At 39.8% G+C, this 13,550-nt stretch overlaps 1 protein-coding gene across 5 annotated transcripts in view; it reads right to left on the minus strand.

Annotated features, from left to right (window-relative positions):
* Positions 1-12,919, minus strand: part of LOC146449924 (uncharacterized) — a 72,788-nt gene extending 59,869 nt beyond the window's left edge. For 4 of the 5 annotated variants that reach the window (XR_014860455.1, XM_085100974.1, XM_085100975.1 and 1 more), the window contains exon 1: positions 12,411-12,775. Coding sequence is in view for 4 of the 5 variants with exons in the window: in XM_085100974.1 (XP_084957100.1) it covers positions 12,411-12,623 (213 nt within the window). In the remaining variant the exon portion in view is untranslated. Of the gene's footprint in view, positions 1-12,410 lie in introns of all 5 variants that reach the window. The other variant, XM_085100976.1, reaches the window with a different exon arrangement.
* Positions 12,920-13,550: the final 631 nt, after the last annotated feature.

Below are 13,550 nucleotides of genomic sequence, written 5' to 3' on the forward strand. Positions count from 1 at the left end.
GTAAATGCTAACAGGCTTGAGATAAAATGTCTTACATTTTTTACTTTTCACAGCATTTCCCAAATTCAAATTTTGCCTTTTCTGGGATTCCAGCAAAAAAAAAATATTGCAAAAAAGTAACGGCCTTAATACCAGACGTTTATGAAGACCCCCCCCCCCCCCCCCCCCGCCTTCTCCACCAAAGGTGCTAAATTTTAGTGAGGGGAAACAAGTTCTTTCCCTACTTTGCTTGATTTTTTCAGACAAGTATTCCTCCTAAACAAAGAGTTTATACCTGGCAATATGCATTTTGAAATTTACTACCGTTTGTTCATCGTATTCGTTCGGTTGTTTGTGGGGAATTTCGGTGCCATTTTGAACAACTATTTCAAGCTGTGCAAGCAGTGATGTTGACACACTATTTAAGACCTACGTTGTATTCGTATTTTTAGTATGATAATGGCATGGTATACTTCATACCGATATATACCTTTTTCCAACTTAGTTTTTGTCATCTGTTGTCTAAATATTTTAACATAATAAACATACTCGGAATATCTTTTATTCTCTATGTACTAAACTATCAACAGGTGCTGGGTTTTGAAAAATTCAGAAAGTTTCATCGCTCAGTGAAGTATTTTACAGTCAATCCAGGTCACGCGTGAACAGTAATTCCAAGGATGAAATGAACATTCGAATTTCTCTTTGTAATGTCCGACGGGTGAATGAAATGTTGGACATCTCTCTGGAAATCGTTCCGAACAAGACGCATTAACGGAAAAAAAGATTCAAAATACTTGGGAAACAATTGTTATTCTTGAAATATTCAATTTTGCAATGTAAAGAAAAATTCATAGCTTTATACTGTCAATAAGCTAGGGAAATTTATACGGGAACTCTGAAATCTCGTTGGCGATTTTGAAAACTGACATGTAAATTTCAAAACTCCGTTCAAATTTCAAAAATATCGTTCACGCGTGACCTGGGTTGACTGTAAAGCTTTTAAACTTTAAAGACTGAATGCCAGAAAATCAAACAGTCGTCAAAAATTGTAAAGAGTAAACAAAAGAAAACCATGAAATTTTCTTATGGCCTATTGTTTGGTTTGCGGCCCTAGTAAAATTAATGTATCGAGAAGTAATGTATTTTTGCTTTAACACCGAAAGACTGTAATTCAGGACGTTTTGAGGTCACAGTCGCTACAAACAACAATGCCAGGAAAACAATGCCGTCGGCATTACTGAAGAGTAATAAAACGTTAAATAGTTAAAACAATCGCAACAACTTAAAAGAGCCAGTAGCCTACAGAACTGAACAACTGCTATTGGCTTTGTGTACCGTTTGGCAAGAAGAAGCTACAGTGGAATATCTCCTTACAGACACCTATCTATAATTACGGACAGTTCATTTGGTCCCTAAGAGACCGAAATGCATATAAAGCCTATTTCTCGAAAACGCATACCTCTATAATATGGACACTTATTCCTGTCCCCTTGGTATCCGTAATAGCGAGGTTCGACCGTAGTGAGTTTCTGCTTACAAAGCGAATTTTATTAGCTTTATTAGTTTATGACTTCAAGTTTGTCTGCCTCCAAATGTGAAGGCGCCGGAAGGACCAAAGAAAGTTGGGGTTAGTTTGTGGTGTTTCAACGTCGTTCTCTGTTCCCCTAAAATACGTTCGAATTTAACCAGATAACCGTAGTTGGACATAAACGTTCTGTTTAGTTACTTTATTTTCTTAAAATTGTTTACCATTATCTGACGGTTATACTATAAACACCCATCGAGAATGGAAAAGTACCCCTCTTTTGCCGCTTGGAAAAGTCAGTCTATCCAAGTTGCCATTCAGATCTCTATGCACGAGTATCCACTTTAATAAATAAGCTACCATCGTAGTTGCCTACGCAACCTAAAGGGAGGGTTTTACGATTCGGTGCATGTGCATGAATAAAAATATTTTTTGCCCTTGCCTGATATAACGTAAGCCCAAATAATTTCATTCGGAAGCGAGTAGATAACTCGCCTGGCAAATTTGCGTGAGAAATATCACAGTTGATGATTCCTCAGGTGTTTATATCATTTCGCATGCAAATGCCATTAAAAATATCCACCGTGGAATAAATCGTTCGGGTCGATACAATACAGTATCGGTGTAATCCACTGACATTTTCTGCTAATCCTGGTCATCGTCAGTTTGCTCGAGATAATTTTAGTATGTGATTACCGAAGTACATGTGAGTGGGATTTCTTCAAAAAGGCCATAAAATTGACAACAAAGAGGAAAAAGTATATAGATTCACGCTCACTAGCCGAAATGTCAAACTTACCCTTTAAGCAGCTACAAAAAGAAAACCTGAAAGAAATTCAGGTTTTAAAGGGATTCGAATCCCTGACCTCTGAAAGAACCTCAAAATTAAGAAACCAACGAAATGTAGAACTGGTGTGCTCAGCCAATCCGGAGCGAGTACTTTCGCCGCTCGACCGACCAGGAGTATGTAATTTTGTCCTCGTGGCAAAGAAAATTAAGAAAACTTTCCCTCTGTTACAACAAATCAGCACAATAACAACTACATTGTTATTGTTGACGGACAGTTTGCTGCATATGCACTAAAGATTTGTATAACTGCAGAAAGGATGAGGAACTGTTAAGGTTATTACGTTCATACGCTAAGCAGATTTCTATAAATCATCATCATCATCAATTCTCCGCACGCCAGTAGGCGCATAAGGCCGAGATTTCTATAAATGCGATGAAAAAAATTGGAGCTCCGCTTTTAGGCTTGGCTAAATATTTATATTAGTTGTGTTGAAAGACCACTGCACCGGTATCGCAAGTTATTTGAAGTTCGACCGTTTAAGCCAGGAACCACAAATTGTGGAAATCAAGTGCTGCAGTTAGAAAGAAAACTCCTAAACGTTAAGTTTTCGTGTCTCTTACAAGAAACAGCAAAAGATTATTTGTGTCAAAGCTAATCGGATTGACATTTGTTTAGCTGAGAAACTGAAATCAGTCATGGCGACCAAGTGCTTTCACCTCGCTACTTCTAATCTTTCAACGAATGATAACCGAGCATAACAGTGTCCTTTTGATGGGAGGAAGGAGCAGGTCAAATTCAATGGAAGAAATTACTCCGAAAGTTCCTTCTTTTTAGATCCACCGTTTTCTATTTTTGTCGATCTATTTTTGCGGATTTTCAAGCGGTAGGAAGCTGCCTGACATAAGAGGATTAAGTTTTGTCGTTGTTAGTTTACTCCTGAATTAAACTTATATTCTCTCTTCATTACATGTGTAAAATTTACAACTCAGCCAATATTGCTCCTACTGAAATCTAAATAAACGTCAAGAAAAGGAGAACACGGGGAAATCACTCTTGGTTGCTTGGCACAAATCTTTAAGTGTGTTCACAACTGAATGAGAGCCGTGCGGTGAGAACGAAACTGCCCCGAAACAAAATGTTCAAAAATTAGTTTCTCCACGAATATTTGTCGTACGGAAACGATTGAAGTATATTTGTAAAGCTTAAACACGTAAATAATGGAAAATTATTGACTATTGCTCGGAAACGCATTAGAATAGTAAATGGCTAGCAAGCTGCCTAAATTGGTAAGAGTTGCGTTCAAGTTAAGAGAGAAAGAAAAATTCACCGATTGAGCGGTTTATCTCTCAGCGGCTAGTCCACGTGCATCCCTGTATTATGTAAATGAAAAGGTTGCAAACTACAAGTCGAATTTGAATGAAATTTGGCCCTTCATTTGAGGAGAGCACTTCGAAAACCTCGCTAAAACTTGCTTGAAACTTAAGCTCTCGCTTACCTGCCTCACCATATGGCAAGAAGGATGATGTGCGGTCCCTCCTGGGTAGCTCATTTACGGAGGAGTTCATTTATTGAGACGCAGGCCTTCGTTGAAAACAAAGTTCATTTCAAATCGGGCGCCATTTTTGCCGCCGCCGACCGAGTCGTGTCCCTGGAATGTTGTTAGAAACTCGCGGTCAAACCTAGACACGAGTACTAAAATGTGCCCAACAGGGGAAGGCCACGGGAAGCCTTTGGCACGCAAAAAAGCACACACACCCCCTCCCGGATAAGTGCAGTTCCGTACCAGCCTGCCGTGCCGTGCCGGCAATGAGAACCTCGAAATACAAAAGGTTTATTGAGCAAAACAATGACCTTACACGTGCGTAAAAAATGCTGCCGTTCTCGCCAAAACCACAACCTGACCAAATTCAAGGTTTTTTTGGAGAACGTGAATACAAAGACAAATTTTCAGTTTCTTTTAGTCAGCTTTTATTCAATAAAAGCCAACTCGTAAGTTACGAGTTGTAAAATTGCGAATTCAAATCATATAAAAAAAAATTATTAATACAAAAGTCGATTCATACTTTCAAGAGACGTTTCTTCTTGTCACGCCAGGTACGGCTGGATGGTACAGAACTGCATTGGGAGTGTGTGTGCTTTGTTGCGTGCCAAAGGCTTCCCGTGGCCTTCCCCTGTTGGGCACATTTTAGTACTCGTGCCCAGGTTTGACCGTGAGTTTCAAACAACATTCCAGGGACACGGCACCCGATTTGAAATGAACTTTGTTTTCAACGAAGGCTTGTGTGTCAATAAATGAACTTCTCTGAAATTCACCTGCCCAGGAAGGACCGCACATCATCCTTCTTGCCATTTGGTGAGGCAGGTAAGCGAGTGCTTAAGTTTCAAGCAAATTTTAGCGAGGTTTTCGAAGTGCTCTCCTCAAATGAAGGGCTAAATTTCATTCAAATTCGACTTTTAGTTTCCAACCTTCCATCAACATAATACAGTGATGCACGTGGGCCAGCCGCTGAGAGATAAACCGCTCAAAACGGCGTTTGGAAGCACTGAGTAGCCTTGAAAACACAGCAAAACACACCGGGTAAGCTTTTCCAGACTTAATTATATTTTTTGTGGGTTTTTGTGGGAATATTGTTGTCTAAATTTCGATTTCATTTTAACGCCATACATACTCTTATATCACGCTTGCATGGTGACCTATTGTAGCTGTGTCACATACGCTTTGGTGACCTGTTGGAAGCAGAGCGGCGCATATGCAATGCATGTACACGGCTCCAAAACAAAATGTTCAAAAATAATTTCTCTGCGAATATTGGTGGTATCGAAACGTTTAAAGTATCTGTGTAAAGCTTGAAACACGTTACATAAAGAAAAATTATCGATTGTTACCTGGAAGAAAGCATTTTTGTTTACAAATTATTTGTAAACGGCAGTCGAATTACAAGTCATTGTAATATTTTTGGTGTAAGAGCAACTGAGCGGTCCGGGAAAAATGTTTGGAAAAATGTGAGTCAATTTTGCTCCTCACGGTAATAATTCTAGTCTCTAAATAAACGTTAACAAATGGAGAATACGGGAAAATAGTCTTTGGTGTTTGGTAGAATTATTTCAGAGCTTTTAAACTTGTCTGTGTTTACAAACACATGAGAGCCGTGCGGTGCGAATGAAAAAAAAAAACATGGCCACGAAACAATATTGTTCAAAAATTAATATCTACACGAATATCGATGGTATCGAGAATTTGATAAACGATTAAAGTATCTGTGTAAAGCTTGAAACACGTAACATAAAGAAAAATCATCGAGTTTTGCCTGGAAGAAAACATTTTCGTTTACAAATGATCTGTTTTTAAACGGCCGTTGAAATCACGTAAACTGGTAAACATGGTATTTTTTGCGAGAGCAAGTTAATGGCTCCCGGGGAAAAATTTTTGGAAATTTAAAGCTATGTTAATTCTGCTCCTAATTAGTAATAATTCTATTCTCTAAATAAACGTTAAGAAAAGAAGAATACAGAAAAATACTCCTTGGTGTTTGGTAGAATTTTTTCAGAGCTTTGGAACTTGTTTGTGTTTACAAACACATGAGAGCCGTGGTGTGCGAATGAAAAAAACACGGCCACGAAGCAAATTGTTCAAAAATTAACTTCTCCTCGAATATTGCTGGTATCGAAAGCGATTAAACTGTGTATGTAAAGCTATTTTAGAGTTCTAAAAGTTATTATAACTGATCACGAACGGGTGATAAAGGCAAATGTGAGGCTTCTTTAAACTTACTTTTCCGGTCGGCCTGCTCTAACTTGCTATCTGTCGCTCTCTTTCACGTTGAACTTTGCTTAATCTCTCCGCTTTTCTGTTTTCTTTTTCCCTCTCTTTCTCTTCTTTCCACGTTTGTCAACATATCCAACGAATACATGTAAATTGACTTTGCATTTTGTGTTCTTTAGCATTTCTGTTGTAAACGCATCTCGCCATGCAACTTCCCGCCAAACAAATGTTGAAGGATTGCGTACGGACGGACGGACGGACGGACGGACAAAAGTGACGTCATTACCGAACCAAATTTTTTTTTTTTTTTTTTTTTTGTATTCACGGGTTTCCCAAAGTTTCTTAGGTGTGGGGTTCCGCGCGCGCGCGCCGGAGCTCCACTATAAAGCAAACTGAGAGCTGGTTATCATGTGAATATACCCATAATGGTAAGGAGATGACTAAGTCCCTAAGCCTCCAGTAAACATTGACGATTAATGTAGTCAGCATTACCAGTACACTATAACACACTTCAAGTCAACACAACCGACAGGAATAGAGTAAAGTAAAATATGTAATGATTTCTTACCACTCTAGAAACGCACTCGTAAGGCTCGGTTCAAATTTCGTGCTATGGTCTTGCCTACTCTAGCTCGATAATTGATTCATTAATTCATTCGTGCGAGATGGAAATTACTACTGACATTATAAAAAATGTATTTACATTGGGCGGAACTAAGCTGTCAGTCAGTAGCAGTGACAAAGAATGTAAATATTTTCCTGTTGGTATGAACGATCGCGTATTCAGGAATGGTGTTAATTGAGTCTTTTGATGTAAGTGTATATAAGGGTTTTTCGGTTGTAATTCATTCATCTCAGCTCTCGAACTTTCAAACTTTAGTCGTTTAAAATGCCGGTCGAGTCGGAATTAGAGCTTTTTAAGAGTTTTTAGCCTTCTTGGCTAGATTGCGGAATACCCGTCCAACCAAATACCTAACTTAGAAAACTGCTCCCACAGTCCCGCAGTCGTGTTATTTGTTACTGCTACCGCAGTCCCGCAGTCGTCGTGCTACACACGACTATACCTCGTTCTTTAATCCATGAATCGAAACAAGCACGTTACACATAAATATAACTCGTTCTTTAACCCATCGACTCTGGAACGGCGGGACTGCGGGAGCACTCGTTTTACTCACTTCATTTAAATATTCATCGACTCTGAGACTGCGGGATCCTCAGCGCTCGTTTTACTCACTAAAATTTTAGTTCCCATCGACTCTGGGACTGTGGGAGCACTCGTTTTACTAACTTTTGCCACATTCACACCAAGGCTTAAACACGTTAAAAGCTGTTTTAACTAGTTAAACACAGTTTAAAATTGTTATGTTAATAAAACCTGCTTTCGGAGTCGTCGACTAAAGATTTAGCACAAACGAAAGCATAAGTTAACTGAGTTTACTTGAATCCTAGCTCCGCTTTCCGTTACCAATTTTCATTTTGTTAAACCTGGTTTAATTAAACCGAGTTTTGTTGGTTCGAATGGGGTCTTAGATTTAAGTATCCATTGACTCTGGGACTGCAGGACTGCGGATGCACTCGTTTTACTCACTTCATTTAAATATTCATCGACTCTGGGACAGCGGGAGCACTTCTTTTTACTTGTGGATATCCTTTAGCATCCAGGAGTGATGGTAGCGTTCAAATGCATCAAATGAATCACTCACTTCGGTGTAACCGGAAGTGGAATAATAGCCAGTCCCACGTCACTCGCTAGCCGGAAGCTCAATCTATTAGCCAATCACCAGCAAATCCTTACATGCTAATAGATTTCCGACAGCTGTAGCATTTATCTTTTATATCTTGCTCATTTTAAAGCAGCAACAGAACACTTCCTGAATGATACAGCTTATTAAAAGCTTGCTCCGTTTTTGTTAAACACAAAATATATAAATTCATGACGTGAAAAGACTCGTGAATTAAAAAATTAAATTGAGACTTCACCAAAGGAAAAATACGCGCACTGATATTCACATGCTTGTGTCCCTCAGTCGTAGTTCGCATAGCTTACCGAATCGGCGAATTCGATGCAGTAAATGATTTCGCTCTGTAAGATAAAAGTAATCCATCAAACAATGGACAGCTACCGAACGGATAGCTGACGGCTGTGGAAAACGGCGAGTTCACTGAAAGACGAAATGAAATAGGCCAATTCCGAGTTGCTGTGAAAGCAAGGCTAAGTGCAAAGCTTTTCATATGAAAACTAGTTTTGTTTGCATAAGAATGGCAACTTATTTTAATAATAAAAACTTTGCACCTAGCCTCGCTTTCATAAAGAGTTTCACAGCAACTCGGAATAGGCCTATTGGAGACGCGCAATTTTACCTCAACCACGGATATGCAAATTTGTTCCACCAATATAATAGTACAAGTATTCCTAAACGGTGTTGAAAGGCAACCGTGACCCTCAAATCTCTTTGTTATTTCTTTAAGTGTAGCTTTTTTTCAGGGGAATATGGAGCAGAAAGTGGTAATTACATCGCTGATAGCAAAGGTCAGTGATTATATTTTCGTAGGCTGACGCTAGTTTCGCTTGGGTCTCGCTCACGGTCTTCTAGTCTAAAAAACCAGTAGTTTTGCTCGTAAAGATCTCGTTCAGGATTGCCCGCAAACTTATCTATAATCAATATTTTTTTAAAAGGTTTACAAATGGTATCAAAACACAAGCCACTCACAGCTGGTTTAGGCGTTTCATTCAAAATTTCCGACAAGCGTTCCCGCGGTAATGTAATGGCAAAGACCCTCCTTGCGCTCGTAACGCACTCCCCCCTCCCTCCCCCCCCCCCCCCCGTGCGGGACAAACGCGTGTAGAGCCCTAAGAGCGTCTCCGCAATGTCCCGCAATGGCATTACCATCACTATTACATTTCAAAGACCATTCCAAACTATTATGAATAAAAGCCACCTTTTAGTTGAACCCATGGCATCAACGTCCACTTCCATCGCTATCTCCACGAGATAACGATAGTGTCACTTTGATTCAAGTAAGATATTTAGTGGGCCGGGTATTCTGCAATCGCTCCGAGTTTTTCAGAGATCAAAGAGGAGCTTTGTTCTGGATTTTCTAATCTTAAGAGAGAATTGACGGAGGAACACAGTGCGGCTATCAAGAAACTGAAATCCTCAGCCAAAACAACATCGAAGTTCAAGAAGGACAATGAGAAACAGTTGGAGGTCGGAACTGGCACGTTCTTGACCATATACAATCGGCATCCTCCTTTCTGAATTCTACACCGCCTCGAGTCGAAAAAGCCTTGGAAGAGCTTAAAGAAGGTGAGAAGAAAATTGCCCATGGAAACAAAACTGATAAGGATTGCAGATTCTTCCGACGATGGCTAAGAAGAACTTTATGAATGAATATGAGCGAAGAGACCTCGCCGACCACAGCAATGATGACAAGCGCCCGTAAGGCGTGCTGAAACCAGTGCTTCGCAAAAACGTCGGCGTTCATCCTCTAGGAAAGGTTCATCATTCCTTCGTGTTCCTTTCAACTTATCAGGGGCCAGTGCCCAAATCCCAACCAATCAAATTTAGCTGTTCATTCCTTTGACCAATTATCTTCGGGTTGCCTTTCGCAGTGTCCGAGGAGGTTCCTGTTTTGCCTGTGGGAAGTTTGCCCATTTTCAAAGCCAGTGTCCTGTCCTTACAACACAGTCTTCTTTGAGTCAGCCCGAGTCAGCTCAACTCCCGTGTTATGGAGTTGGAACAGTCTGATTTATCCCGAAAGTCAGATAAGTTTACAACTGCACTGACTTGTAGGACTATGAGATGGTGCAAGAAGGTCACGCTAGCAACATGAAAACTATCTTCGCTCAGAAGGTTCTAGTACTAGGAGCAAAAGTAACAAACGTTGCGGCGGCCGGGAGTTCGGGCGTTCAGCCGTGCCGCCCGACGATTTTTCTTTGTTTCCTTCTCCACTTGGTAATCACTCCGACCAAAATGTATGCAATTTCAACTTTTCGACTTATTTTAGAGGTTTATAAAAGACAAATTTCTTGACGGCACAGCCACCTAAGAAGCTCAAAGTACTTTTAGAATACGTTGCCGTCATAAAAGACTTTTCTTATTTTTCTTGCGATTTTAACAAAAAAATGCGGTAATGGCTTTAAAGAAATGATCTTTTATCTCCTTGAAAACGCTCTTACAGATTTTTTTCTCTAATTTTGCTCACAATTTGTCTAGGCTGAGTAGTTTAACTCCTGAAAGTTCCGTTGTAAAGAGTCTGCCTAGATTTCGAGATAATCGACGTTATTAAAATGATGTGCTTTTCTTCTTCGTTGTTCTGGTAACAGCTGTTGCTTGGAAACCAACAAAAACATACAATTTAATCATAGACTAAAAAAGTGGCGTAGTATGATGGAAACGGAAGCAGGCCTTCCATGCGAAACATTGATTAAAAAAGATTCACCCCAATGCCAGAAAAACTGTTTCGAGCCGCCTTAAAGACACTTGTGCATGGCTTCAGCATTACTGTTACCATTATGCGCTTCAAAATTGAATCACGTCTAGTGATATGGCTTAGGAAAAGGTTAAAAGTTACTCGAAACCTTTGTCGTTCGCAAGCTTGTCGAATATTGTACCAATATATTATGCAGCAATGTTGAGTCTTATAGTGTGAGAAAATACGAGATGCCATGTTTAAGTGTGTTAACTTGAAATAGCCAATCAAGACTACTCTTAACATAGCGAGAGATCAAGAGTTCACACTGAATGAAATCAACGAGAAATTAAACAATCACTTAACAACACTCTTGCCTGCAACTATGTTTTACAAAAAAGCGAAACAAAATCAGATAGACAAAAGTAAACAAAACAAAACAATAGCATTGGTGTCCATTGGTGGTCCAATTGTATTTTAGTCGTTTTGCCAAATTACCATAATTATCACACAAACAATACGCACATTCAAAACAATGTTACGCTTAAAAGCCAAACCACACCTTATTTACATCTAGAGTCGACGCCTGTGAATAAGTGCGTGTTTGTTATGTTGGTTACCACCAAAAACGTTTTACTTTAATCTGCGAAAAAAGAGCCCTCGTCTGTCTGTTTGAAAAGTTTAACAAAAGTTGCATGACAACGAGTGAGTGTGTGAGTGAGTGTTAATTTTAATGGACAAAGAAAATCATTCCTTATGAAGATTAATATGCTCAGTGAAGTATTGAACTTTCTAGACTCAAAACAGAGTGGGGCAAAATACTACAGCTGTCATGAATTGTGTAGAGTAAACAACAGAAGACTATGGAATTGTTTCACAGTCGTGATAAACAACAATGTGGTCACCATCGTATTGTTAAAAAATGAGGTAGCAATGTAGAGTGGAATGACTAAGAGTGAGTTAAAGTAACTCATCGATCATTAATCCTGGAATAAAACTCATTACAAGGTCTAGTGGGATACATGAGAGGACAACGGCAAGAGGCTTTTAATGTTTAACTTACACGATGAAGCTAGAAGAATTCGAAGTGTTAAGCGAGTTTCTGCCCGCGGGGCGAATTAGCTTTGCGAGTGTCATTTGCATAATTAGAATAGCTTGGAAAAAGCAAGCTTAAAGAATAAAAAGTTTCTTTATTGAAAAGCATTCATCTGCTTCCAAGATAACGCTAGTAAAAAAAATATATATTTACCATTTAAAGACCTCTGTTGATCTGGTATAAAATTTGCAGTTGCCAAGTTGTAAGAGGCTATTGTCATTCTGCGGACTGCTTTTAGTAAAAAAAAATGTTTTGCACTAACGTACGGTAAACACCCATCAACACTCGGAAAAATACTGCTCCTTCTGCCAAGGTTAAATCACAATTGCTTGTTATCGAAGTCGCAATTAAGAAGCTCTTTGAACGACTATGTAAATTGTTTTTTACTTCCGTGTCCTTGTTTAATCAACTTCCCGTGTCAGTTATCAATAACAATAACTGAAGAAGTGTACTTTGGCCAGTGGCATCGGAGTCAGTATAATTACTCACCTTAAACTGAAACAAAACCACCTTGATTAAAATATTACATTGCAGATATTAAATAATAATATCCCCGTAGTATGAACTCATTCGGTGATCAGACAAACACATATTATGCGATTGATGTTGGAGAGAATCATCGATACATAGTGTCAGACTCGCAAATCATTTCTAATTTTGCACTCATCGTCCCCACTAGCTTTTTGTAAAAGCCGACTCAGTGATGAAGTTACTCATAGTTTCGGGAAAAATAAGGCAACAACTCAACGGGTACTTTTCCCACGGTATCCTTAAGTACCAAAATTAAAAATATCATTTTGGGGGGCAAAAATAGAGGTAAAATATGTGAAGTGCTACTCACGTTTTCGAGCAACGCCAAACGAAGCTTTCTCACGTCGGGCACCGGAGTAGCCTCCCACGCAGACGTTCTTAGGGGTTCGTCACGCGTTCCTGCCCCACGAACGTCTGCTGAAACGAACAGCCACTTCCGTTCGTCGGCAAATTGCCTTTGTCTGAACAGACCAATCAGCATCGACTCATTATGACAAGCAAACTGCGAAACAACGGAAATCATCACCCGTGGAGATATTTTCGCTTCCGGACGTGCATATAGTTTATACGATTGAAATTTTTCCTTCCACAACACCCTGCATTTTCTTCAGTGATTTCACTGAAAGAAGCGGCAAGAATTCCAAGATTAGCCAAAATGTCTACCTGGTCTTTCATAAGATTTACAAGCGGCGAAACCACAACAACAATCAGTGACCAGCAGCTTCAAGAATTGAATTGTAAACAAACGATAGAGCTTGATAAATAAGTGACTTTCCATAACCAGTTGGAAGGTTTACGAACACATCAGTTTTCTTCTGCGCAAATTGTACTATGACTTGTCTTTGATACGCATTCAACTCCCTTATACCAAACGTTTGGTACACATGACCAAGAACTTAACAAATTCCGCCATCCTGTCTGGGGTAATATTTTTAATATCAAACACGAGTTTACCCAAAGTTGGGAAACGGCTCCTGATTGGTCCGCAGTCGACGAACGGAAGTGGCCGTTCGTTTCAGCAGACGTTCGTGGGGCAGGAACGCGTGACGAACCCCTAAGAACGTCTGCGTGGGAGGCTAGCACCGGAGCAGAACGTCTAGATACATCCTCGTTCCCAGACCCTACGATCTTTTGGTCAGCGGTTGGATCGTAGGCCCTGGTAACAGCCGTTACCGGATGTCGTGAATTTCACGACATCCGGTAGCGCACGCTCAATGTGATAAATTACCATTGCGCTTGCTCAGTATTATTATTGCTCAGTACTCCGCAGAAGCTCAGAAGCGTTGCATTTTTCACCTTATAGCGCATCAGGTTTTCGACAGCCAATGAAAAAAAAGATATTTTTGGATGGACCCAGAGCCACTCGTTCAACAATTTAAAAAAAAAAAAAAAAACGTTGGGGCTCTGGGGACGAGAATGGTCTAGATATTTCCCGCCAGACATGCGCAAT

This window comes from Pavona decussata, unplaced genomic scaffold (genome assembly GCF_977016875.1).
Source record: "Pavona decussata unplaced genomic scaffold, jaPavDecu1.1 SCAFFOLD_549, whole genome shotgun sequence".
Lineage (NCBI taxonomy): Eukaryota > Metazoa > Cnidaria > Anthozoa > Scleractinia > Agariciidae > Pavona > Pavona decussata.